At 45.1% G+C, this 27,356-nt stretch overlaps 1 protein-coding gene across 12 annotated transcripts in view; it reads left to right on the top strand.

The window, feature by feature from the left end:
* The window catches only part of LOC142419397 (lethal(3)malignant brain tumor-like protein 3), a 52,410-nt gene extending 30,594 nt beyond the window's left edge, over positions 1-21,816 (top strand). For all 12 annotated transcript variants that reach the window (XM_075522351.1, XM_075522344.1, XM_075522342.1 and 9 more), the window contains 9 exons: positions 2,272-2,382; positions 3,575-3,689; positions 3,804-3,903; positions 4,750-4,929; positions 6,308-6,439; positions 6,835-6,896; positions 9,332-9,498; positions 14,091-14,153; positions 17,559-21,816. In XM_075522351.1, coding sequence (XP_075378466.1) covers positions 2,272-2,382; positions 3,575-3,689; positions 3,804-3,903; positions 4,750-4,929; positions 6,308-6,439; positions 6,835-6,896; positions 9,332-9,498; positions 14,091-14,153; positions 17,559-17,687 — 1,059 coding nt within the window. In that variant the 3' untranslated portion in view covers positions 17,688-21,816. The remainder of the gene's footprint in view (positions 1-2,271; positions 2,383-3,574; positions 3,690-3,803; positions 3,904-4,749; positions 4,930-6,307; positions 6,440-6,834; positions 6,897-9,331; positions 9,499-14,090; positions 14,154-17,558) is intronic.
* Positions 21,817-27,356: the final 5,540 nt, after the last annotated feature.

The raw sequence follows: 27,356 nt of genomic DNA, 5'->3' as shown, positions 1-27,356 counted from the left end.
TTGTTGCCTCCAGGGTAGGCTCAGCCTTTTTCTGAGCTGTGCTCATAAAATCCCAACAGTGCTGGAAAATGGGAACCTTCAGAATACAAGAGCGAAGGAATGCAGCAATTGGTCTTCTACACAATAGAGGAACAGTAGAAGTAGTTTTGTAGAGACAAATATTTTGGAAAGATAATAAAACTCTTCATGATACAAAAAGAAACAGTGAAGTACGACCTACTTAAAATTCCCAGTCTGAAGTCCTCAATCATCTGTCATTACGGCATTCTTCCTGCAGATTTTCAGAATATAAAATGTGTGGAGAAATGTCACCCGAAGATGACACGGCTTTGCTCAGAACAGGGAGCCTTTTCGGTACCGAGTACTCCCTTTTTTGGATTCTTCCAAAGTGAAGTGTCTTCCCAAGGGGGAATGCAACTGCCTTGTCTGCCTCTTTTCCTGCTTTACGTACATCTCTGCAGCCATTGTTTTGCTCCTTCAGGTATCTGGCTTTGAGAGAATAGTAGAAGGGCTAATTCTGGCTCTTGTGAAACTCCAGAATATAAATTAGCATCCAAGACTGTGTTTCGAAAATGAGACAGGGGAAGAAAAAAGGCATTTAATATATCAACAGTTAATAGAACTCTTTCAAGATCAAACCTTGTTATTTTTCTGGCTTGGTTGGTCTGAAGTGCAAATACATGGCACAGTTATTGCTTTTTTTTCATTATTATTACTATTCCAGCTAGCAATTACAGGAAATCAGTACATAAAAATATGGGTTGAGAGCCAGAACAGGCATTTCTCACTGAATTAGTTTTTAACAGTTTTCAAGAGCTATCTTACATAGTCTGGAGACACTGATCATCAGCACAAATAGCAGATCTTGTGTCTGGATTTCTGCCTTCTCCTCCACCCAAAAACAGCTCGGTTGTCAGCATCACTATTTTACCCATTGTCTTGGGCTGTCAATTCAAAAACATTCATAAGCTATTGCCAAAAAGGCAGCAACCCTTCAGCAAGACTTAAACAAATAGCCCTGCTCATCTTCTGGGCAGGATTTTGTTCTCTAGCACTCGGCCTCCTTCCTCAAGGAAGACGGACAAGGTTGCCTGGTTCAATAAGATGCTCTTAAAACTAAAAGCAGTTTAGATTGTCTGGCTTCCGGTGTGTTGTGTGGCTGAAAGCCTGTGGATAAATGTCTGCGTCTAGGTGAAAAGACCAAAGAGAAACTTGAGGTTTGGAGTCTGTAATCCCCTTAGTTCAGAAGTGGACCTCCTTCCCCGCCCCCAGCTACTGGCAGTAAAAAGGATAAGGAAGATTGTGAGGGAAGAGTGATTATAATAATCTTTTCATTAACCTGATCTTGTTCAAAGACACCATTTATCATCTCTTGCTAAAATCCTGACCTTTGTGTGCAGAAGTGAAGAAGGACGTGTTTTGAATGAGTATCCCGTGCTCCATAACCCCCAGCAGAGGAGGTCAGAGGAGGAATTTGCAGTCAGTCATTTAAGGTTGTTGGAAAAATTGGTAAATGCTGTCTGTTACTTAGAGGTTTACATCTGTGGGTGCTGCAAAGGGCACGCATCAGGTCAAAGGACATTCTGGAGTTTTTACAAAGTAATTTGACTGCTGGGGTTTGAGAGAAAGGGTAAGTCGGCAACTGCAGATGGGAGACTCCGGCAGCTGGAGCTGCTCTCGAGTCCCAGCACTGCAGTTCTCGACAGTCATCATTAACAAGCAGATGCAGTTGTTATCGTAAGAAGTAGCTGGTAAACTGCTTGATGAAGATAACTGTAATATCCAGATGCCAAGAAGGATGTCACATGGTGTAGTGAAGAGAGACGTCACGCAGTAGTGTGTTTCAGGTGTTCAGGTGTGAGACAGTGGTGAACTGGCCACTGTCCTTGTCAGATGTGAGATCATCTCTCTGCTGTGTTTGGGATTTTCGCTGTCAGGCTGTGGAGTCCGTGTGTTGGTGGAGCTTGTGGTAGTATCTGGCCTTTTTTCTGTTAGGGAAGTGCCTCTTGCCCTGGCTGTGAAATGCTCCTCTGCACTGAGAAAGTTCAGACTTCCTCTCGAGTAGTTTTGGGCTGCTGACAAACAGACAGCTTAATCCTCTAGGAAACTCTGATTTTAACCTCTGAATCAGTCTGCCGTGTAAGATCAGGGGCCAAAGCTGCAAAGGCATTTGAATGGTAGATGTAAACTTCAGCACATTTTATTCAGAGCAAGTGACTAGCTCTGAATGCCTGGACTTTTTAGCATTCTGCTTATAGTCCTCTCTTACAGCGTCCTGCTCACGGATTCCAAGTTAATATGAAGTTAGAGGCTGTGGACAGAAGAAATCCCATCTTGATAAGAGTGGCAACAATAGTTGACAAAGATGACCATCGCATTAAGGTATGACCTTGCTTCAAAGTGCAGAGTCCTTGCGCTGAGGAATACAGTGATTGGCAGTACAGAAAAAATACCCATTTGGTATGAGGAGCAGCAAACAAACGCCTTGCAGACGATCTAGCCTACAGGCCTGCCCAACTGGAAATGATTTCTGTTGGTTTGTCCTGTTGAAATCTGATGAAATTGCCTGGTATTGTTAGTTACTGTTTTAATGTAACTATTTTGAAATAACATTTGACAGCATGATTTTCCATCTCTTAGCGGTTTTTGAGATCTGTGCGAGTGAAGGCAGCATTAATGTTCTGCTGGTGGGAAGCTACCTGACAATTTTTTTTTCCTAGCATACTTAAAGGAAAACCCAAAGCAAGTTAAACGCTGGTACATGTGGGACGCGGCTTCATTCTCCAGTATGAATTTGTTACATAAATGGATTTTAACTAACTCTTCTCACATAAATATATTGCCAGAAAAATCTGTTGTGCTTTGGCTTCTGAGAAATTATGAGCCAGCTAAAGTGGAGGCTGCACTGATGGAGGCTTCTCAGCCACGGTTCTCCTTCCTGAAGGATGATTACGTGGGCAGAAGTGGAGTTCGCTCCCCATTAGCCATTTGATTCTCAGTCTCATTGCTGTGATTGCAAGCAAAAGTCAAGTTTTGCCAATGTATAGTAGCATGATGGTCAGTTCATACATTTGTTTGAAACTTCGCCACGTAGACAACCCAGTAGCCTTTAAACTGCAGTGATCCTTGGTCTCTGTTAACCTGACCTGGATCTGAGCTAACTATTACTAGTCCCTTTGTCCAGCAGAAAATTCTAGCTTGTTCACTGCAAAACTCGCCGAACTTGTTGGCTTTTATAGTGTTTTGAGATCCTTGGGAAACAATTAGATGAGCAATCATGTTTGCATAGATTTAATCTTTGAGTATAGAGCGTGCTGGAGCACCCTGTGGTCTCTGCTTTCTTGCAGACCCTGTGATTTGACTGTGTCACCAGAATCTGGTTGTTCTGCAAAACATAGATGCAGGGGTCAGGAAAGCAAATAGTTACACTGAGCACAAAGGACGCTTGTGCTTGACTGAAAGATTGAATGAATCAGCCCCGAGCTGAGCAAGGTGAAACAAAGGGGGAAGTTAAAATAAAAGCTGAGTCATGTCCTTAACTGTATCTCTCACTGAGACTGTGCGCTTCTTTTAGATACATTTCGACGGTTGGGACCATAATTACGATTTCTGGGTCGATGCAGACAGCCCTGATGTTCATCCAGTAGGCTGGTGTGCAAAAACTGGACATGCTTTGCAAGTCCCTCTAGGTAAAGTAGATGACATCATATTGTTATGTTGAATAGTTTTCCTAAGTGCAGTCTGCTCTTCAGAATCAGGGAGCTTTTTACAAATCTGTTTAACTTTTTTTTTCTTACTACCAGGTGCTGTTGATCGAGTGGGAACAGTGGGACAAGTGTGTCCTACTCCAGGCTGCCATGGTATCGGTCATGTCAGGGGACCACGATATGGAACACATTATACGTATGTATATGAGATCTTCTTATAAGCGTTCTGCCTGCGAGAGCCTGACTGCTGTCCATAATAATAATGCAGCAACCAGCACCTGCACTGCACTGAAATTATCTCAGGGTGTTTGTTCTGGAGGTAGTTATAACTGCAATTGCAGCTCCCTCTTGTGTCTAAATGTGCTGTTTCATCATAAATTCTGTTTATACCAGTCTAATCATTACAACTGCAATGCAATCCAACATAGATTAATTCACTCCAATTGCTACATTCCGGCATTACTGAAGGAAATTTTTTTGTAAAATAATATACCCAAGAACAACATGCAAGGAGACAGTTAAAGAGGGAGAGAGTGTGGGTAGACTATTAAAGTATAAGAGTGAGGAGAGCTAGCTCATGTTTTGTGCTCTGCCTTTTGATTTCTGATGTGCTTTTGGAAAAGGAAGGTTTTTCTCGATTAAACTATTTTAAAGAGCAAGAAAACAATCTCAGACGGGAGGTTTGAAGATCTAGTAGTATATAATGTGGTAAAGGGCTTTGAATTTCTTGGAGTGAAAGTTGCAGGACTCTCTTACTTCATGAAATACTGTTCAGACAAGCAGGTTACAGAGGAAGAGCTCTTCTTGTTCTCTGAGGTGACTCTTTAAAAACATTACTTTGGTTTCTAATTCTGCCATGTAGTCCCCTGCTTTCCCGCACCTAAAACTGGGTAATAACATCTCCCTGAGTGTTTTTGGCCTCACTTTTTCTGGGTTTGTTGATGGATATGTCTGCCTGAGGCTGGTAAGACTGTATGACTTAAACACATGCATTGTCATCTCTCTCTCTCTGTCCTTTTTTTCTTTTTTTTCTTTAACACAGGTTAGTTGGCTGCCCCTATTCTGATATGAACCTCAACAGAGAAAACTTGTTACAGGACCGCCTGAGCGGGGAGAGACCTTCCCCTAGCAATAGCATGCAGAAAGCCAAGAGGCTGGAGACTCCTGCCCCATTTCTGTTGGGAGCAGGAGAGTCTTCTCAAGAGGACTCTCCACAATCCAGGTGAGCTGAACCCTTTTCTTGGGCAGGTACTGAGGAGCAAAAGCATTTTACAACGCTGAAAAACATAGGAATTGGCAGAGAAGCAGCAGAGCATTGAGTTCATCTGTCTGTAATATTGACCCATGCCCCAGACACTCTTAACACAGAGCAGTGCACTGTTATACCCTCATATGCCTTAATAGGTTTCTTGATTCCTTAATCCTGCTGCTCTGGTCGCATTCCAACAAAGGAAATTGCATTCTGTCTCCATAAATTTTTCCTTGCTGTTTCAATTTAAAATATATTCTTTTCCTTCATTTCCTGTCCTAAAACTGTCAAGCAAGGTTATTTTGCCCTATTAAACTGTAACTGCAATCCACCCCAGAGTCGGCTGCATTACACTGGTAGGCGTAACAGCTGTATGTGTATCACTTGGCAAACAAGTTGAGCTCCTTTAGATACTTTATTTTCTTACATGAAAATCTTAGAATTGAGTGTCATTGAAGCAAACTGCGTATTAGTTCTTGGACTGCAGGAGGCAGTTAAAACGTGTCGTGGGACGGACCTGGACATGAAGGCTTTTATTATTGTCACCTTTAGTCTGTACAAATCCAGTCTCACTAGAGCAAACTCCAGCAATACTTTTGGTCTTTGTTGTATGTGAAGGCTTATATACATTTTAAAGTTCATTTGTTTTGCTTAGATTTACAACATTTTCAAGATATATTTGGCCAGATAAAAGGAATACTTCTCTCCCTTCCCCGGCATACATGGCCACAGCTTGCCTCCTCCCATCCCAGAAATGTGCAGGGGTCTCAATTTGCTCATCACTACACCAGAACTGATTGCATTTCAATGGCACTGTGACCATAAAGCGCTCTCAGGAGCTTTGGGATTCTCCCAGAATAAATGGCATTCTAAAATTGTGATGTATTTCTATTCTAAATATTTCATTTCCTGATAGTGGGAGGTCTGAATTCAGTATGCACCTCTAATAACACCCTACTGCTTGTCCTTCCTTGGGTAACTGTGTAGCTCAGTTTGTGCATCAAACTCAGTCATGGAAACTCTTAAATGTTATCTGGAGGTATCAGGATTCAAAAATCTTAAATCTCTTGATTTCACCGTAACACATGCTTCAGTGGGTTTCTTGTAGCTGCTGGGATCAGAGCCTCAGTCCACAGGGGCTGATTTATTTCACATAATCTCTCTCAATCCGTGCTGAAGAGTAAAAAAGCACTTTGTGCTGCACCAGTGATGATGGTGGGGGAGAGGAAGGCTTCTACCGCTAGGTGGTAGTTGTTGCTCTCACTTGCAAGGAGCCACCAGCTTTGCTCTCTTGCGGGAAAAGGGAACAGAGGATGGCAGTTTAGCTACTATCATTTATCTGTCTTTCCAGAAAATCTGCACAAGACAGTGAGAAGTCATGTCAAAGCAGTGTTCACAGTCTGTCGGAACAGTCTGAAAACAATCAAGAGAGAGACTGGGTAGAAGAGGATTCCTCTGCAGACATCAAAGCCAAACCAGAAAAGTAAAGATTTTTGTGATGTATTTTCATGTATTAACAGTTGTGTTTCTTGATGCTGCTGCTGTATCTGAAATACAGGTGTAAATCATAACTTAGAACAGTCCAATTTGAGCAGAGATTTGCAGCATAGGGTTTTGGAATGACATGGTAAATCTCCTCCCTTCCTCCCATTATTTTGAGCCCTCTCCTTCCTGCAGTAAACTCAAATCTGAGTTCTAGCCATGAATTTAATAGCACAGTCCTTAGCTTAGAGAGAGAGGGCAGGGACAGAGCAGTGCTATTGCTTATTTTAAGAGGGAAAAGTTTTTGGTTCCTAAAAGTTCCATTAATCTCTGTGTAGAGAAGAAATTATATCAATTTGTGTGTCTTTTGAAATGTTTTGTAATTGATGCTTTCAGGCTTGGGTGCTCGCGTGCCTATATAAAGTTCCAGATGGTGAAACAGCAAAGCAATGGAAAAGGTTGGTTAAATTTTATTTCTTTTTCTGTGTGTGTGCATATATGTGCAATATACCACAGTCACAAGGAGCATTTAGAACTTTACAGCTTTTTTGTCTTTGATTCCACAGTCAAGAGAAAGCACATGCTGGAGGTGGTGGTAATGGTAGTCTTTCTTCCTTTAAAATGAGGAGGAAGGGTAAAATTACTTAGAAGTGAAATGTTTAATACTTTGTAGAGTGAAGCCTCATATTTATTAACTGAGAAGGCAAGCTTGCACCATCTCTTGTACCACTGTGTACTCTTCTGAAGTGGCAAGGGGTTTTTGTTCCCCGAGCAGTCGATGACCATTTTGCTGACAGAGCCAGCAGAGGTGACAACGGAGACTTGGTCAAAACCTGGCAGGTAGTTTAAGTTACATCGACTTCTTTCGGTAGACCCCACGGGGTATTCAGAAACATAATTAGAATCATTTTGGGTGGTAACTTTTTTAAGGTTCTCCTAAGGATGCCAAATAAAACAAAAAATGAAATGGAAAAACAATGCCTTTTTTTTTTTTCTGGTACATGACAGGTTAAGTTTTAAGAGAAGCTTTCCGATATCACTTTAGCAAACCATATGCTTAACTTTCAGATTTACTATAAAAAGCTATTTCAGAGAACTGAGCTGACCAGGCTTTTAGGAGGATTTAACATAGTAATAAGTCTCCAATCAAAAATAGCTAAGCAGGCACAAACTGGGACAGGTGCCTGGCTTTTTTTTTTTTTAATACTCATTTTTACCTAGTGCTGACTTCTGCAGTCAGAGCTGGAGAAGTCTGCCAGCTATGAGCTGCAGTTGCAGCTGGCAGGGAAAGCTGTCTGCTCTCCCTTTGCATTCACCTTAAACAGAATGATGGAAATCAGTGGAGGGAAATTCTGCAATAATCCACTGACCTGTAATTTCACGATTACCCAGAGCTTTCATCCCGTCTGTATTTAAACTATTAGAACACTGCTTCCTTCTCAAAGGGAAAATAATTTCTTTAGATTGTGGTTTGGATGCTTACCCCCAAGGATTTGGGCTTGGTGAAGGACAGGAGACAGTCTGTGATGGAAGCAGTGCCCACCCATCAGGGATGTAGCAGTACGTAAAAACTTGGGCACAAATAGGACGTCCTGCAGCAGGGAGGTGGGGGCAAGGCCAGCTGCTGCCTCCGCCACTGGGGAGGTGGGGGAGGCAGGGGAGGAGTAGGTGACAGCCCTCCCAGGAGCAGTGTCCTGTGCCCTGTTGTCACCAGAAGCATCAGCATCCTGGACTGAGCAGTTCTTGCGCAGGCTTTATTTTTTTAAATCCTCCCTGTTTGGTCTCATTATTAGAAATAGAGACCTGTATTGGATGCTGTCCCACATCCTTTAGGAGGTGGAGATGAGGTAAGGTGACACAGCTGGGGACAGGAGAGTGACCTTTCGCTAGATGAGGCTCTACCTCCAGTGCTGCTTTCACTTTGGCTGGTGAGGAGCAGGCAAATCATGGAAATTTGCTTTTTCTTTATAATACTATTTTCCTTTGTGCTTTACATGTAGCGACCGGCACACCCCACAAATCCTTACACACCATCCTACTAACAACCGTTTGTGCTAACACTGAGCAAACCCGGCAGAGGCGAGCAGCAGCCGTACCGGCGCTGGGCATGCCGAACCTTTCTGAAGGCAGGAATAAAATGGGAATTTTGCACGGTTGCCACGGGATGGCGCCGGGCAGCCTGCGCACCCGACACACAGCCTGGCAGGGCGGGGGGCGAGGGGACAGCACACGTTAACTGCTGGAAACCAGAGGAATATTTCCCATCTTGTTTCCATCCTCTGCTTCGCTTCCTGTTGTATAACCAGGCAAGTCCCTGTAGGACCATGACTCTGCACTTCTCGAGTGATCTCATTAGGGAGGAGTGATTTCTTCCTTTTTTTGCCTTGATTTTTAAAGCTTCCATCACTTGACACATGAGGAGGGAGTCGATGTCTGGAGGTAACGTGCAGCACTCCTGGCCTGGGAGTCTCCTGGGGAGGCGGTGAGCCCAGGCCATCAGCTGGCACGCGTAGCACTCTTCGCAGGCTGGCTACAGCTGTGAGCTGGAACAACGCCATTAGTTTCCAGCCGAAGATGCTGTTAACAGAACTCCTCCACCTTGTCAATAAAATGCTGCAAACATCTTCTCTGTTAGCAGCATGACATCATTTTCCAGGGAAGACGCTAACGATAAAGCCTTCAGCCTGGCAATCTTACCTTATCTTTTTTTCCCTTTCTCCTCCTGGGGAGGGGGAAGAACACCCTGAAAGCTCGGTGTGCCATGCAGTAGTTGTGCCTGGTCGTCTGCTCGCCCTGCCTTGCTTTTCCCTCCAGAGTGTGACCCTTCCTCCTGCTTTGTTGTAATTGCTCCTACTTGAAGCCTCTCTCTGACTTGTCTCGTTTCCTTTTCCAGACCCTGATTTGGATCTCCAGCAGGCCCTCCACCAGTCCATCTTCATGCCTTCCCTGGCCTCTAACCCGACCCACCGCCTCCATCTCTGCTGGGAGCAGCACTGCAAACTCTTGCCAGAGGTCTCAGGCCTCACGGCCAAACACGTGGCCAAATGGACTGTGGAAGAGGTGAGTTACCTGTTCCCTGTTCTGCTCTCTTGGGAATGACAGAGCCCTCCTCTTCTGGAGTGCTAATTGGAAGACATCTTTATTTTCTTTCCTTTCCTAGGCAATGCTTTTCTGTTTGCTTTGCATATGCCGTAGCTGACTCAGCTAGAAGTTATACCCAAGTCCCTTTATAAGGGAGGGGAAGGATCCCTATTAATCCTCTGATGTCCATGGCTCATTTCCCTGAATAGGATTCCCTCCCTTTCTTTGTTTATTTACCCCTTGATCTTTACTCCTCAGGCCTGAAACATGATTCTGACAGCAGATGCCATTTCTCTCTGATCTCCCTCCCCCTCTCCTGTGACTTTGCTGCTGATTCACTTTTACATTGCAGATAATTCCAAACTGCACTGTGCATGCCCACTCCTCCTGCGTCTCCCTGCCTGATTCCCCTGGAACAAAACTGCCCACAGCCTGACCTGATTTCTGACAGAGGTAGCTGTGCAGCGGGGGATGTGTCTCTGCAGTCGTAGCTCTTGAGATGTCTCCTGTAATTAGGTGGCGTGTGAAAAAGCCGGTATCTTTTGTGTGCTGAGTAGTTGGTTTTTGCCTCGATGCCTTGGGCATAAATAATATTTGTATCTCCACTTGGGAAGTGGTGACAATTTGGATCCTGGCACTTAATCGCAGGCCATTTAATTCAAGAGAAATCTGCTGTAATGTTGTGCTTGCAAGGATGTAGGTAATCTGCAAAGCAGGAAAAAGGTGCCATTCTTCATGTTGCATAGAGGATCTTCAGAGACTTTTAGAAAGTGCATTTTCCCTAAGTGCCTCTTACATCAGATAAATCCAATCTTGACTTTGCTTTTCATGCTGGAGGTCTGCTAGGAGTCTGGTGGGATTGCAGTATCACAGGAAACGGGAACCACAGCAGTTGTGAAGGGGTTAGAGCAATTAGTGTGGCTGTTTTAAAACTTGGTCCTTCTTTGTTGTTTGGGGGGGGGGGCGGGGGCGGTGGTGGTGGTGGGTTTTTTTTGGTAATGAAAATGTGTTTGAATTAAATTCATAGCAAGGAGAAAAAAATATTTCTGAAATATTTGCTGTTTGTATCCTTCTTTTGAGAAAGCTTCCAATGATTTTTCCAAAAGGTCTTTTAGAAAATCAGTAAAGGCAGAAGCAGTTAATCCTCTGACATGAAAATCAGAATCTCTTTCTTTTGGATAAAACATGGAGGAGGCTGGTTCATGGAAGAACAGAGTTAGGATACAAGCCAAATAAAATTTGTCCTTTGCAGTTGACCTTTAAAGCAACTGCTGGGTAAATTTAACTGGGATATTAGTTTGATAATGGATGAATGTAAGCAGGGACCACAGGGCATGAATGCAGGGCACTCTGGATATAGCGATTCAAAACCCAGAATACACTGAACTGTGCTCTGCGCTGCAGCCTGAAACAACTGATGAAGTTTCGACTGCCAGTAGGAGTGTGAATGGCACATTAAAAAGATCAGTTGCAGCACCACAGTGGACTGGCTAAAGTCATTACAGGTTTTGTCTTAAATTTCAGTAAAGTGGATCTGGTTTTGCAAATTACGTTCATCACAAATGCCCATAGGAATCAATTTGGCCTCTGTATGAGCACTTGCGGGATCAGCGTGTGCAATGAAATGTAGCCGCGGGTCTGGAAGATGAAAGCAGCAGGACTCTGTGTTTTAGCGAGTCCAAAGTAGATTTGATCTGTCGGCATTTGGGCTCCTGACATCTTCCTACAGGGCAAACATTTGCCTTTGGGTTGTGCTTTGAACTCTGCTGCACAAAGGAGGCCATTCTGCTGATCTGAAACAAGAGCAATGGGGGTGTAAAATTCCCCTTTGGTTTCAGACTGAAGAACTGTTTTTATTTTATAAAACCCACATTAAGGAAAAAAACGTTGCTTTAATTCTCTGTTGGTTGAGAACAGCTGAAATGGCAGAGCAGCAGCAGTATTTAGGGGCCCTCGAGCTAAGAAACTCTTGGTAACACTGAACAGTCAACAAGAGTAGTTACTCTAACGCAGCTTTGTTATTTATTGAAAGCTTCCTATCATGTTTTCAGAGCACAGCTAGTGAAGGATATTGAATCACAGAAGAACATTAATGCGTGGTAGAGTTGTATTGTTCATTAGTTAATCCTGCATCAGATGCTAATACCTTGTGGGGGGACTGTCCTTGTGCTAATTGCTTGTGGGTTACTAAATCCCAGTTAAACCCAGCTCCTCTCTGCGTAGTCTCACGAGGCGTTGCCAGTTCTCCGATAGCTTGATATTAAAGGGGTGCTGTATGAGGCTACCTTCCAACTTTACCAAGAAGGTATACCAATACGGTGCTGATTGCAGTATGCCACACACATCTGGGATTGCATCAGCACCTTCCATATGGGTGCATGGAGTTTCTAAGGTGTCCTCAGAATTACACAAAGCTCTTCGTCAACCCCCTTCCCTTTACCAATATGCAGTCGTAGTGTACGACGCTTCCACCAGATAGCTCTGTGAGCACTGAGGTTGTTACCAGCAGGAAGGGTAGGCAGGCGTTCGCCTTCTCAAGGAAAAGCCCTGATCTGCCTGATCCCACCGTGCTCCTAACCTGTCCGACACCTCTCCCACCCTCATCTTGAGCCCCTCCAGCCTCACCCTTTCTCTTGGTTCAGGGCTTCGCTGCCACCGTTGTGGGGCTGTGTTGGTTTCCTCTAGCCCGTGTTATTACTGTGTTTTGGCCTTGTGCACCCGAGCTTCCCTTGTCCCTCAACTGCCACGTCTTGGTTTGGAGACTCTCCTCCCCCAGCAGTGATGAGCCAGGCAGGTCCCTGTGGCTGGGTGGAAGCCAGCGTCTGGCTCGCTTTCTGGGGACCTTCTCTCCTGTATTCTTTTCTTGCATCCTCCTTCCCTCTCTTTTCTCCATTTCTGGTAAGCCCCAAGACTCCTGTTTGTTTAAAAGGCCACTCCTGTGGCACAGAGTGCTTGCAGTGTCCATACAAATGACTTCTGGGGCAGATCAAAGGCCTGTCACTTGGTGTCTGTGACAATAGCCAGCAGCAATTGTGCAGGGAGGGACACAGGAGCAAGGCAAGCTCAGATCCTTCCCCGGAGATTTCTACCAGCCTCTCAATACCATAGACACTAAAGAGCACTTACAGTCTTGTCCCCAGGGGTCCAACTGTCTCTTAAATTCTGGAAGGTACCAGACCCTGCACAAGGATTTTCATTTGTGTTTAATTGTAAGGAGGGAGAGGGATCCAAAAGGAAAGTAGTATTTTTTTATTTGTTTATAATAGGAGTTTGCACTTCTACAGAAGAAAATTTGGAGTCACTGCGCAATGGAGATGTGGATTTTAGGGGTGCCCTGTAAAATGGAGCTGTCCCTACTAGCAGGAGATAAGGGCGAAACATGAGAGGGATGCTCTGCTTTCGGATTACATAACAGAAACAACGGGAGTCAGAGCTGTTCACCAAAAATTGGCTTCTGCCAGGGTAGAGCAAAACCGGAGGGCACGCTGACAGCTCCGTTCCTGCGTGGTTGGAACTGGGGGAAGGGAATGAATGTTATCAAAGTGGTGGGATCAGCTGGAGATGCAGTGACACGATTTAGGAGAGAGTCTGACAATCATGAGTTAAAGGGAAGCTCGTATTTGACAGTGACCCCTTCTAACTGTTTGTCTGTTTGTGTTCATGGAAGAAATGTCACATCTGTAATAGCTCAAATGAATATGCCTCATGAAACAGAGCTCTTCCTGCAAGGGAGCATCCAATTAGCATGAGATGTTTGATCTGATTATGCCTCAATATACAAATCTTCTATGAACCAGTGAAGCTACAGCTGGAGAAGACAATACATATTAAGTCATCCTCCACTGCATTCAGGACTGCTCCTCACACTACTTAGCGTTATATAATGTAATCCAAGGGCTGCTTGCATGTCTCTGGGGAGATTATTCCAAATGTTAACAGATTTCCTGCTTAGAAAGGTTTTCCCTAATGTGAAATGTAAAATTAACTTTTACTCCTTTAATCCTGATGGTTCCATGGATCCTGTGCACCCACCACGGATTAGATAAAACCAAAACTCCTTTCCTTCCTAGCTATTCTGCCGTGTGTTTAATGTTGGTAAACCGGCAGTACTCATTTAGTTGGTTTATCTTGTCTCTTAAAGTCATGTCATCATGGGAAACTGCCTAAATCCTTTTTTCTTTTTAATTTTACTTTCTGGCAATACCGTAGAGAAAGTGAAGTTGTGGATGGGTTTAAAATAGTATAGCCATATATGGCTTTTATTCTGTAAAAATACTGTTGATATTTTATAAAGATTCTTTTGAGCAATGGAGAAACTGGACTTTTACAGAAAGATAAATGGTCAAAAGGCCATACAGGAAGTATTACAGGTAACCAGAATACGCTTTGCAGGGGTGTTGCAGCAACAACCCAGTAATGTTTTACATATATACCCTTCATTAATGGGAGAGTTTTAAGTATTAAAGTTTTTTAAATTCTTGCATATAGAACTCATAGACAGAAATATGACCTTTTTGCTTGATGATACCCATTTTAATTGTCCATATTTCTCTTCCCAAATGTAATTCCAGGTGGTAAGCTTTATCCAGCGTTTACCTGGTTGCAAAGAACAAGCATCTGTTTTCAGGGAAGAGGTAAGTGAAGTCTGCCCAAATCCTGTGCTGTGCCGCTGGCGGGTCCAATGGCAGCGAGGTGGTTTTGTACCCCGTTACTCTGGAGTTACAGCGCAGAGAGCACAGATACGCTCAGACCTTGTCATTAAAGAGCCTGTGGCATTTAGGAGGCAGCTTCAGCATTGAGCTGAATTCTCCAGCATGGCTAATTGCATTCTGCTGCTTTAAATTTCCCCTGCAGTTCCAATCACTGAGCTTATGCTTAACATCCTGTCTTGGACTATTGTGCAGAGGGTTTGGCATCGTTATAAAGATGTCCTGTTGGAATGATGCAATGAAGATCTCATCTGCTCCCTCTAACAAGCACATATGCCTGCTTCCCTTGGTGAGGCTGAGAGTTTTAGGGTTTCCCAGGAATTGCTCGCTTCCCCCATGGCTGAGGTGAGAGCAGGAGGGGAACCTTTCCTTGAACAAGCAGTGGTTGGGAAATCGGAGCATCTCCCGCCTGCAGCGTGTCCTGTCTTTGCTGCCACTTGCTGGGCTGGACTCTGTTCCCTGTTTGTGGTGCGTTCATGGCTTCTGAGAAAGCACAGCTAGTGCAGGATATGGCTGTCCTCTTTCTTAGCACACTTCTTTGCATGGATCATAGACACTTAGGCTCTGTTGAGTGCTTTGGCTTCCAGTTACATTGCAGGTATGACTTGAAGAATCTTTATGAGCCCCTGATAAATTTGCACAGACGTACCTCCCCTTCTATTATCACAGCTCTACCGCTCTGATTGTAAGAGCTTGAGGGAAGAGGCTGTACCTTCTCTGTTCTGTGCAGTGCTGAGCGCACCGTCTGTACTGAGGAAAAGCATTGTACATTGTAGCGACTGTAAAGGGCAGGTTTGGAATAGATGACTGCTCCCCAGAGCTGGCTTCCTTTCAGGATGAATCAGGCTGTAGTGCATTTTATGGGATTTATGTATCTGTATTTTGTTTTCCCTTGTTTTAAAAAGCATGCACACACACAAAATATAAAGCAAAAGAAATGGAGGCTTGCAAAAAGCACTGTTGACAATGTAACAATATAGCAGAATAATCTTTAATTGAGTATAGTGGGAATAATGAAATTTATTCGAATGAACCAATCTTCCAGTGTAGCTGAGTGTCAAAGGTGCATCCTGATTTCTAGTGAAGCTGTATTCAGAGGTGAGAGTTTGGTAGGTAAAATGTAACTAGCAAATCTTCTAATGAATCCATCCATTCACAATGTATTTTATTTCTTCTAGCCATCATTTAAACAGGTCCTGAACACAGTGACTGCTTTCTGGTTCAGAGAGCGGATAGCCATGTTCTATTTTAATACCTGACTTTCTGCAGCCTCAAAGTATGATTCCCTGTGCCAAATGAGAGGGGCTTGAGTTATTTTTCAGGTTTATGCTCAAACCAAATTGTCAGTTTGAAATTAAAACCCTTTTAGCAGTTTGGCGTTGGCCGGAATTCAGGTGTGAGTGACGGGACTGCTGAGCTCCACTCGCGTTGTCCATTAGCTGTAATCAGGCCTTTGAGTGCTCGCCGTTTAGGATAAATAAATCCCTTGCAGACTTCTCTTGGCGGGGGGGGAGAGGGATAAGTTGCTGCTTACATTAGGAACGAAGAGAACAAATTGTGCACAGAATTTTAAAAACCATCCAAATAAGATGGAACAAAGAAATGAATAATAAAGCACAGGCACTGATACTGTGTTTGTTTCTAGGTCCAGTTCAGGGAAGGTCTGTTTAAAATAAGCATCTTTGAGGCAATGCAGTGAAAACGAAGCGTAGTAATAATATTGGACTGAAAAACGTTTTGAAACGTAGGGCTGTTTTCCAGCAGTTTTCTGCTACTTTTGACTCTATATTATTTAATTTAAGCAGCAGTCCATTTCTTTCAAGCTGTTTTTAACATGTTCATTGCAGTAGTGTAGACGCTAGGCAGCTTGCAAGTAGGATTCGGGGACGTTGTGTGGCCATCTGTGGACCAGGAGCACTGCTGTCATTTCCAGTGTGCAGACTGGGAGATTAGGTAACTTGTTAATGGTCTCTTGTGTGGTTAGAGAAGGGGAAACCAAACCTCCTGGCTCCCAGCTCTTTGCTTTAATTATATGTTTGTCCAAGTTTATTCATTGTATCCTCTTCCACCAGTCATTGACGTCCAAAAGAGTTCTAGTTAGGAAGACTACAGAAATAGAAGAATTGTTATTTTGGATGAGTTGAGTGTCCGGTGTTGCCTGCTGCACTGGTGAACATCAAGTGAGAGGATGAGATGCTGTCAGTCCCTGTAAATGGACTTTAATGGAATAACTTAGGGAGACACATATTGTTCATCTGTGTCCATTAATCTTTGGCTTCTTCCCTGCAGCATTTGGGGTTTATAATTATATCTGTGTTGTCTCTGTGGATGTTCTTGTAAACCCAAGTAAATTTTTAACCTCTTCTTAAAATAATACGTTACGATTTCACTCGCTGCTACCTAGAGCATCCTGTATTTTCACAAGGTAGTATGTTTTTCATTTGCTTACTTTGAATCTAATTGAATATCACCTTGCTGATGGATTAGGAGAGTGTGTATGTAAGTCCAGACAAATTATATGTCTTAACTATGCCTTGTTTTATATAGCATATGAACTCTTTTACCATGTGCTAAGCAAGCCCATTTAGTGTCATTGAAAACTATTTCACAGTAGCCTACTGTTTCTCCTTTAAACAGAGACTTCTTGTCTATGGGCATAGTACGTACTAGCTGCGAGAGTAGCCAGATGTTCACATCTCAGGAATTTTTCTCATCTGTAAGGTTTTTAGCAGAGCTGACCAAAAAAAGCAGAAAAAAAGAGTGTTTGGCTTTAAATTTTACCCTGAACAGCTTAACAGGAGCTGAAGAGCCTGTGCAATGACAGTATGTAATGAATGCACTAGGAAATGGTGATTTTATATTTCTAATCATCGTAGATCAGTGTAATATATTAATTCTTGGATAGTTGCCTCCTGAAGACTCACATTCTGGATTTCCTGATCTATTTTCTGGCCACAGATTGTGAATAGGGTGTAGGATTTTTGACAGTTGTTGGCTTTTTAGAGCAATTATAGTGAGTATAAAGTCTAATGAACCAGCATCCTCCTCATGGTCTCTCCGTAAGCCTTGCCCACACTTGGACTTCTCTGTTTCTAGAAAAAGGGCTGCTGGGTGAGGCCTGAGACCCTTGGAAAGGGCAGCGTGCGTGGAGACCTCACAGGGGTGTGGGTGCCAGCACTAGGGAGAAATACAAGGTTTCAGTCTTCAGAGCTGTGTTTGTACTTTCATTCCTCAGATCCAAGTATGTTGTTTCATTGAACGACCAGAAGTGAGAATCCTGCCTATCTCTTGATGGTAATCTTTATCTTATGTTGTGTTTCCAACCTCTAGCAGATAGATGGTGAGGCCTTCCTGCTCCTGAACCAGAGTGACATAGTTAAAATACTCAGTATCAAGCTGGGTCCTGCCCTGAAGATCTACAACGCCATTCTCATGTTCAAGTCTGCAGAAGACAACTGAGAAGAGCCCTTTGGCAGAGCCCACAAGGAATTGACAGGGAACAGATCTTCAACTGAGAGCATTACAACGTGCCGAACAGGCAGATTGGGACTCAGATGTATTTTAAGTAGAACTTATTAAAAATATTTTGAGGACATAAAAATCCTGCCACAGTCTGGAATATGGGGCAGCTTCACTTCCAAGAAGAGGATATTATTATATTTTGTAATTGAATTTGGTTTTGATATATCAATCTCTTTTTGAGATCTAGAAGAAACCTCCGGTTATAAGGGGAATCCAGGGTAACATTGGTGGAGCTGCAGTAGCAAGAAGAAAGCTATGAGTAAAATGACTGCTGTGTCCAATGATAGTGCCTGAAAGAGAGACTGAGTTATCACCAGCATGTTTAATATATTCTGTATGTATAAAAACTCTGAAAAGAGAGGAAGAAAATAGGAAAAAGATGCACTTCAGAGCAACTCACCTGCATCCTTCAATGCTGTGACTCAAGAGCTGACCTTTTCAGGATGGATTTTTAAATTCCAGTTTCTCCTACTGATCCTAGTTGTTCTGATACACTTGGCTATTGGGCTGCTCACACCGCAGCAGAAAGGTACCATGGCCAAAGGGTTTCCATCAGTGATGACTTGCATCGTTTCTGGTAACAAGCAAAACGTTCTCATTCATGCCACCAGACAGTGGGAAGTAAGCCCTCTTGTAGATAAGCTTTGGGTAGGCAAAGATCTCTCATAAAGATGTCTCCCACAGGAGACAAAGATAAATATTCTAGCTGTAATTCTCCCATGAGTGCTTTTGTGCAACTGCTGTCTGGACCAGGAACATCTTACGGCAAAATAGCACAATCAGGAGCACTTGGGAGTTTGATGGGTTCATTCTTGTCCTCTCCACTGTCAGCCAAATGCTAGGAATACGCATTGGAAACCCAGCAGTGGCCAGCATATGTGTACAGATGCAAACAGATTTCCTAGAAACAATTTGCTTTTATTTTTGAACAATCAAAACTCATGAACGGTTAGTGTTTTAGCCTTTTCAGCCTCCAGGTGGACTTTGGTCTGTTCTGCCAAAGAGTCAGTGTGCTGTAGCAGCAGGGCATCGGCTCCTCTGCCTCTCTAGTGGCAAGGCAGGCAGAGCACACAGGGAAGTTTGACTGGAGGGAAATCAGGGTTTGAACAGACAGCAAAATGAGGTAAGAATTGCTTCTCAAAAGAGAGAGCTGATCTGCATCAGAGCAGAAGCAAAGCTTGTGGCTGTGTTCCTGTGCATGCAGTCTGTGCTCTCCTGGCGGCAGGGGAGCACGAGTATTTCCTGCTGCGCTGGAAGTCAGAGCATAGTTTTATGAACACACACCTAAGACTGCGATGTCCTGGACGGGGGATTTCCACACCGTTGCTTCCAGAGCCGTTCCCTTACAATGGAAGCCCTGGGAGAAGTGGTGAGCCTTGCTGGGGCTCTGCTTGGTGTTTCTGTTCGTGCCTGGCAGCATGCTAGCTCATGACTCTTCCTCTGGCCACTCTCCCTGATAGATGTTTGGCTGTTCTGGAGTTTAGCTAGAACCATCTTAGCTAGGGAAGCCTTTTCACCCCCTCATTCAGAGCTGCCAGGCTGAATCCTGCGTGCGTGGACCCCTCTGAGCGCTCTAAGTGTGTGTACACGGTGTTGCCAAAGGCAGGCGTGCCATCAGCCTCAGCCCAGGATTGCATGAATTTCTCAGGGCATCGCATGATGAGATGTCATCCATCCGTAGGCACCTCAAACTCTGTCCTGCACTTGGCATCTTTGTCACCAGTGGTGTTCCCGTCGTCCCAGCCCTGCAGCTTCTCCGAGAGCCATCAGGAACTGAGAATGAACACGCTGTCCGTGACTGTGTTGTGACACAAGGAACACACTTGGTCTTCCTTCCCTAATCACTCCATGTCCTTTGTCCAACCGTCCGGCTGCTGAGAAGGTCCTTGTGACTTGCCTGAAGTAGCAAGTTCCTTAAAATTGTAAATAGAGCAGAATCCACACTGCTGAAGCCATTCAGTCCTGGATTAATATATAGAGCAATTTGTCTCCATACTTTCTATTTTTGTATAAGATGTTTAAGGAGTTTAAGCCTTCCACAGAGAAGACATAGGGGTGGTTGGGATATTTAATAGCTGAAACATTAAATATCAGCCAGGCGACTTCAGGAGAGTAATTTAATGCAGTGTTAAGGACTAGAAAAGATATGAATTTAATTTATTAAAATACATTTTTAGTATGATAACCAGGATATTCACCAAAGAGTCACATTCCTTTATCGCATTCTGCACATCCCACATCTGTGTAAAGACTTGAACTGTAAGTGGCATGTCCTGGACTCTGACACAACTCGCCTTCTAGGCAAAGCAAAATTGTTCCCTGGCAACTGGAGCAGAGGATCTGGACTGTTTTGTTCCTGGCTCTCCACCGACTTGCTAAATAACCCTGAGGCCTTCTTTGCTCCAGTTCCCCCCTCTGCGACACCCAGCCAGGTGGGGCGAGTGCAATTTTGCCTTTCTCTTGTTTCTAGCAAGCCGGTCCTGCTGGATTTTCTGTTTTACCTCCTTCCTTTGGGAAACTGAGTTGGGGGACAGCAGATTGCCTCCAGCAATAAAACAAAATATAATATTATTTAATCTCTTTTACTATATATAGATAGAGGATGAAGAGAATCAGTGAAACAAGCAGTGAGATTCTAGTCACTGAAATTATTCAAACAGAAGAGAAATCTTTAATCCTAGGGGCTTCCAAGCCAGCTGGATCAAAGACGAAAATGCGTACTTGGAGTTTGTTCAGTGACAGCAAGAGTAGTGCTTTCAACAAGGAGGAAGGAGGAACCCTTTTAGGGATAGAAGAAGGAGGAATGTGCTTCTTGTGCCTTTTTTTGTAATCCAATAATTGTCTTTGCAGAGCAAGCAAGAATGTGCACACATCTATTACTGACTCCTTTTCCAAATATAGCTATATTCTAATAAAATCAAGCCACTTCACAATAACGCAAGGGCAGAAAGATTTCCAGTGTCTTCACTGGTCATGTTTAAAATTCCCTAATATTTACATGACTGAAAAAAACCTAAACCAGCTCATCTTTTAGCCCCATAACTTGGGAATTCATTGATTGCTGATGCTGTTCCACTTGCGCTGGGGAGCCCCGCTTTCACTTGCGGCTCAGTGACTTGTTTCTGCTGCCAAACTCTGCCTGTACAAACTCAGCTCTGCCTTTTCCCAGTCCTGATCGAGGCCTCTGTCAAGGCGAGGGGTCTGCAGATGCCTTTGATTGTCTAATGCCTTGTTGTCTAATTTGAAACATGCACTTTGAAGCAGTAAGCCAAAAGTTCTAGCTCTATGGTGAACAAAGCTGAAACTGGTTAATGCCACCTGGTTTCAGGAGGCTTTCGTTGTCTGCTGTCAGCAGAAACCAGCTGTTGGCCCAACTGAACCCAGAAGTCACTTAGAAATATATTACTTCGAAGCAACCCAGAGCTGTGACATCTTCCTGTGGGCCAGCAGTGCAATTGGGAAGTCTCAGTTCTCAATTAAAATGGATCTTATTCCTGGATATGTTCTTATTCCTGCATCCCTGTTTTCGAAATCCAAAATGATCAGATTTTTCTTCTTTTCTCTTTTTCTCCCCAGTAGGGAGTCCTGTTAAATTTTTTCTCTGCCATCACCAACGATCATCCTTGTAATCCAACAGCAGCAAATTTCTGCTCTGGGTAATGAATCGCATTAAAGTTGGACGGAAGCGTTCCCCAATGCTGATAGCAAAACTCTACAACCAAAGGGAAAAAAAAAAAAAAAATTCAGCCCAGGGGATAAGCTAGTTCAGCTGTAGAAGATTTCCTGCCTGCTACTTTCATGCCCTGCTTAGGGATTTATACCACAGAAAGCTTTAAAGTTTCTGACATCCTCTCCATCATGTGATGAGCTAGCTTATTTTTGAAATTCCTATTACTTGAACTGGAAACACGTGCAGGAGAAGGGAGCGTGTGCCCGTTGTCTCGGTTCAGCCTCTGAAATGTTTGCCTGTTTTAAACCAAACAAATACTTGAGCTTTTTGACACTAGCCATGACGTTGCACTCCACTGATGCTTTCTTCTGGAAATGTGAATAAAATTAATATAAGTTCAAACCTGACTCGTTCTTTCCGTGTTTGGGTCTGACCCCGGCACGTGCTCGCAGGGAAGCTGGGCTGGCTCACTGCCCTGAAGGGCCATCACCAGGGTAGGTTGGTCATCGCGGGGGTTCCTGGCTTTGTCCCCTGTTTTCCTCCCCCTAAACCTGGCAATCAGAATGCAGGCAGCGTTTTCATCTTTTATCTCTTTCATCAGGCGGAGCCAAGCCGTATATTTGAGCTCTTCTTGATTTGTACGCAGGACAGCATCAGCCTTGGCTGCCATCGTCCACTGAGGCTGTGCCTGATCCCCCAATTCCTTGCTGTCCTCTACTGCTGACAGAATATTTTAATCCCTCATGGTTTCCTATTGCAGACCGTCCCAGGACTCTGCCGTCTTCCTAAAGCAGCTTCTGAATTTGAATGTTTAACTAAAACTAGCAAGAACTTGTTATGAGCATGAATCAATGTCAAAACTCTGCATTTTGGGGTCTTTGTGTCTGTTTTACCTTCCTTAATGCCCTATTGGGCTTCTTCACTGTGTCCCCCATAATAATTTTAATTAACTCACCTGGGCATTTGTTTCTGCTCTAATCGTAATTAGCTGATAAATTGCAAAACACTGTGCAATATGCCCTCAGTTGGTTTTCCCCCAAAATCAGGTGGCAGAAGCTTTCCTCCTGATCTTCACAGAGGTGTTTCTGGTAGAGCCAAAAGGCTGAAGCCACACCAGCAGCACATCGCCGAGCCAAGGGCAAGAGGGGAGCGGGGCAGAGGTTCACTTCGGCAGCTGAGATTAGCAGACCTTTCAAAACTAAAAATATTGGAGAGTTGGCGTCCAGCCATAATTTCTAAACTATCCCATCATCAGGGTAAACAGTTGCTCTCATTGGTTTTTCCCTTCCAAGGTTTTTTTGCTCCTATTTAAACCCTGGCTTGTTTGCTTTTGTTACCGTGATTGGATTCCCAGTCTGGTTAGCTTGGATGCTTATTGCATGCTCACTAACAGCAAATTTTGCTTTTACTTGCTCTGTTAGTTCCCTCGGGGTTCTGCTGGGATGCGTGCTTGTCTGTGTTGTTGCATTGTGATATCTGAATTTCTCTGCGGAAGGGATTTTTTTTAACCAAGATTTTGATGGAGAAGTCTTAACAGAGCAGGGTGCATTAATCACCCAAATGGCTGATTATATTTGCAGATTATTCTGCTCAGGCAGACATGGAATTTTTTGTCCCAAGCCCTATTTCTCCTTGGGCAGGATATTTTTTGCCTGCTTGAATGCTCAAGTTGTTCTGTGTCAGCCCTGACCATGCTCCTTGGGACTGGTTTTTCCCTCATGCCGAGGCCCTTGCACGGTTCCCTGGTGGGTTTTGCACACCCACTCGAGGGGTTGGAGGGGTCTCTGATTTAAGGTGAAGACAAAGTATGGTGGGAAGGGATGTGCCACCTGCATCGCTTCTTTGCATCATCCTCCAGCTCAACATCTCTCCCCTTGCAAGCCTGGTTGCAGCCCTTCAGACCAGCTCAAGCCACTGGAGCAAAACTCCTTAAACTCCGCCTGTCCCAGGCGCTCGTCAAACCCTTGTAATTACACTGAGCTTTGGCAGCCGTGACTCGAGGGTGGCATTTGCACACGCTCCATTGGAGCAGGCGGGCGACCCCCTTAGCCTGCACCTCCAGAAGAGACCTCCTCGTCGTCATCCTCCTCCTCCTCTCCAGCAGCTCTGCCCCGTGGAGGACAGCGATACGCAGCTCTGCAGTGAGGTACGTGCGCAAACCTTTGCTTGTTGCCTTTCATTGCTGGAAGCATGATGCTTTCCCGTAAGGGAAGGTGTGACCTGCAGCGCTCACCGGGGCATCGTGTGATTTTATCGCTTGCACAGAGCTTTGTGTTCCCCTTTGAGCAGCTCCTTCGTTCTTGTTAACGCTGGTGTGAAAATTTGCTGAAGGGGCAAATGTGGCTGATGGGGGTAGAGCCAGCAACTGGGAAAAGGAGCATCCTACCTACCTCCACCCCGTGCAGCACATCTCCTGCACCATAAAACAAGTGACCCGCCGTCCTCTCCTCCCTTGGAGGATTCGGCAGCAGAGCAGCAGTGCTGCATCCGTGCCAGCATCCTCTGCCTTTACAGCCGGGGGTGCTGCAGCCTTCCAGAGAGCTGGGGGTGACAGGAGGCTCTTGGTCTTGGCTGCGTGGTTCTGGAGTTTAAGAACTGGTACTTGCTGGGCTGAGCTCTGTTCCAAATCAAATGAGATGGTACGGCACAGAGGGGCTGCGTTTGGAGCGATGGCGGCAGCGGATCGGGGTTTTATGGTTGGGGTGGTGTGAGCTGGTTGCTTTCAAAGATGAATAACATTAATTTTGAGAGAAAAGCTTGTGCTGGAGTTGTGTTGTTCCTTTGAGAGGTTGACTGTGGCCTTTATTCCCTGCACGTGTAACATGCCCAGATCTGGCCTGGGGGATTTTGGGGGCCTGCAGTGGGGTTGCTCCAGCAAAGGAGGCGTCCGTGTCCCCCCAAGGCTCACCTGCAGGAGGGAGCAGCCCGCAGGCTGCCGCAAAGGTTGCTCTGCTGAGCATCTTCTTAAATGAAAAAGAAGCCAAGCCCATTTGCCTTTTAAGTGCTTTTAAACACTGATTTTCATTGTGCTTTTGCAGCAGGGTTGAGGTGTTAATCAGCATTTTATCAGGGCTCGGTTAACCTGCTATTACCAGTGGGCGTAAAAGGAGGTGAGGACTGAGCACCCCACGCCAGCTCTTACCTCCTCATACATGCTCACAGGGCTGGCCGGATCCTGTACCTCCAGGGACCCCTGGCAGGGCCTCTGCCTGGGTTTCCTACACACGCATCTCATCTGGCCACTTACAACTCTCAAGCCCAGCAGCAGGAACTGTAAAGACGAACATTGCTGCAATACCCTGCCAGCCCAGCCGCAGCGGGGAAGAAGGATGCGGGGACGGAGCGGGGAACCTGCCCTCTCCATCCTGCACGTCTGAAGCTGACAGGCAACTTCCAGCTTCCAGAGAAAGATAATGGTGGTTGGAGGGGTTCGAGGATGAGGCTGGCTGTGCTCTGCCCAGGGGGGACTTTAACTGTGTTTGCTGCACCCCAGCCATCAGCAGAACTGCTGGTCCTTTCCCCAAATAATGCATTTGCTCCACTATTTATTGGCTTTGCTTGTCACTTCCCCTAATATTTTCTTACATCCTTGCCACCAAGTACAGCCTCAGCTTATTAATTGCCCCACGACACTTTCTCCTCTCTACATTATTCACCATCCAGACACTGTTAATGTAAGCAAGATTCCCCCCCCCTTTTGGAGACAGATACATTTGCTGCTGGAATGTTTCCAGCTGTTTCTCTGAGAAATGCGCTGAAGACTTGTGTGAGCAGGGTATCTGTGCCACCGCCCCGAGAGATGCCGGCACCGGGGCTCTGGCATCCCCCCGGCAAACCCCTTCCCTGCCAGGCTGACCAGCTCCCATCTCGGAGCGCGGCACTGGTGCCTTTGATCACGTAGGTGTTGCATTTGCAGTAAGGTTTGTCCTCAAAAACGGGGTTATGGATTCACCAGTGTCAACCTGACGTCCCCACGTGTCATCAGTGGTGGGTACTTTTGGGCCAGAAAGTGGCTTTTTGCAGCAATGCTGATTTAAGAAGCTTTTCCACCTGCAGAGCGTTGTCCGAGCTCCCTTTCAGCTCTGTGCTTGAGTTGACTCAAATTACCCAAGTGTTAAAAAAAAAAAAAACAACCCCAAAACAGGTTGTTTCAAACTTGGATGATTTCCATGGTTGGGGTTGTGGCTGTGCTGGGAGCCAGCAGCTCTGCGGGTCGGGGTTGTCAAAACGCCTCTGCTTCAGGCACCGTCCTAAAACTCAAATGAAGCTTTTCTGCTCTGGGCTCAGGTACCCGGGGCACGCGGCTCTGGGTTTTGTTATCCCTGGCAGAAACGAAGCACAGGGAAGCTGTGGTATGTCTCTGCATTACGAAGTGGGACCACACAACTATTCAATGAGTCTCTCCAGATGGTTTTCGCACCATCTTGAATTCGTCTCTCTTATGGATGAAATTGAAAAAGGCCAGAGAAGAGGCTCTAATATAAATTTCCCTTTTCCCAAGCACGTCTCTGCTGCTAGTCGATGGCTGGGGAGGGTCTTGCTCTTTGGTTTCAGTGAAAAACTTTTCAAGTGTTTTCATTGCAGAAGAAAAACAACAGTTGAAATGTTGACCACCCCCCACCCCCCGAAACAGATTTTTTTTTCTTCCTTCTTGTGCTGTGCCAGACCCCCATGTGCTGAAAGAATTAACCTGGTTAGTCTTCAGAGCTCAGTAGCACCTTCTCTGTTTTTCTCCCCGGGTTGTTTTTCTTCTCTCTGGTCTCCCTCCCCTGCCTGCGGGATTTCCCTGCCTGCTCAGCTCCATGCCCTGTGAAGCTGCTTCCCCATCAATCAATTCTTCATGTGATCAGTTAATTCTGCCGCTCTCCCACAATCAGTTCTCTTCCCATCCATGAACGCTGCACACACATGCAGCTTCCCCTTCTCTTTACCCCCATCCTTCCTTTCCCCACCTTCCCAGCAACATCCGCTCTCCCAAAGGTCCACCCTGACCCTGCATCGCTCCCGGAGGTGGTGGCTTGGGCAGCAAAGGACGGGGTGTCCCTGGGCATCGCAGGGTGAAGGCAGACCCCCAGCTTTTACCACCAGCCTCTCCAAATCCCGTAACAAAACAGCATGAAGATGTTCTCGGACGGCAGCAACACAGCCCCAGCAGCAACGCAGCCTCCCCTGCTCCCACCAAGATGGGCTGTAGACCCTTCCCACAGCCAGAAAGCCCAGAATAAATAGGAGCAAGCAGCACCGAGTCCATCCAGCCTGAGTGAGACTGGGCTGCAGGCAGGAGCACTGTCTCTCTACCCACCGCTGCAGCAGGAGCCAGGATGGGGTGACCCAAAATGAGTGGGAATTGCACAGTGCTCAAAGGAGAAAGCATCCTGTGTTGACAGAGGAGTCTGTCGGGATCTTTGTGCTCCTGTGATGCTCAGCAGTTAGAGATCGCAGGCTGGGCTGGAAGGATAAGTGAGCATCGGAGATGTAGTTGGTGTGAGTGGGAGAGCGGTGCTGGTGGTTGCAGCATCCTCGCAGCAGGTCTCCAGCGAAGGCGGCTCTGGGAATGCTTTCCCAAGGGATGGGGAGGCCCCTTTCCCACCCTCCTCTCCATTAAGTCAGCCAAGACGGTTTTCATGTCTTCCTTGCTGCTTTCTCCGCTTCTCCAGAATTTTGCAAAACTCTGTGCTGAGCGACCCATTTGGAAGGAAACTGCCCTAAACAACTCGTAAACCAGGCAGTAGATAAAGGAATCACATTTCAAATAAATAAAGCAGTTTTGGCTTTGGATCAAAACATAGTTGTGTTCGATGTTACCAGTTTCAGAGTGAGCAGAGTGAGTAATTTAATTTTTTTTTTTTTTTTTTAATATCCAGGCAGTTTCTCTTATAAAATGTGCAGGAGGACTTGATGTAAGCAGGGCAGGAAGCAGACTTTTTTTTTTTTTT

This window comes from Mycteria americana, chromosome 21 (genome assembly GCF_035582795.1).
Source record: "Mycteria americana isolate JAX WOST 10 ecotype Jacksonville Zoo and Gardens chromosome 21, USCA_MyAme_1.0, whole genome shotgun sequence".
Taxonomy (NCBI): Eukaryota; Metazoa; Chordata; class Aves; order Ciconiiformes; family Ciconiidae; genus Mycteria; species Mycteria americana.
Note: the sequence above shows the minus strand (reverse complement) of the source record. Positions and strands in the feature narration are given on the sequence as shown.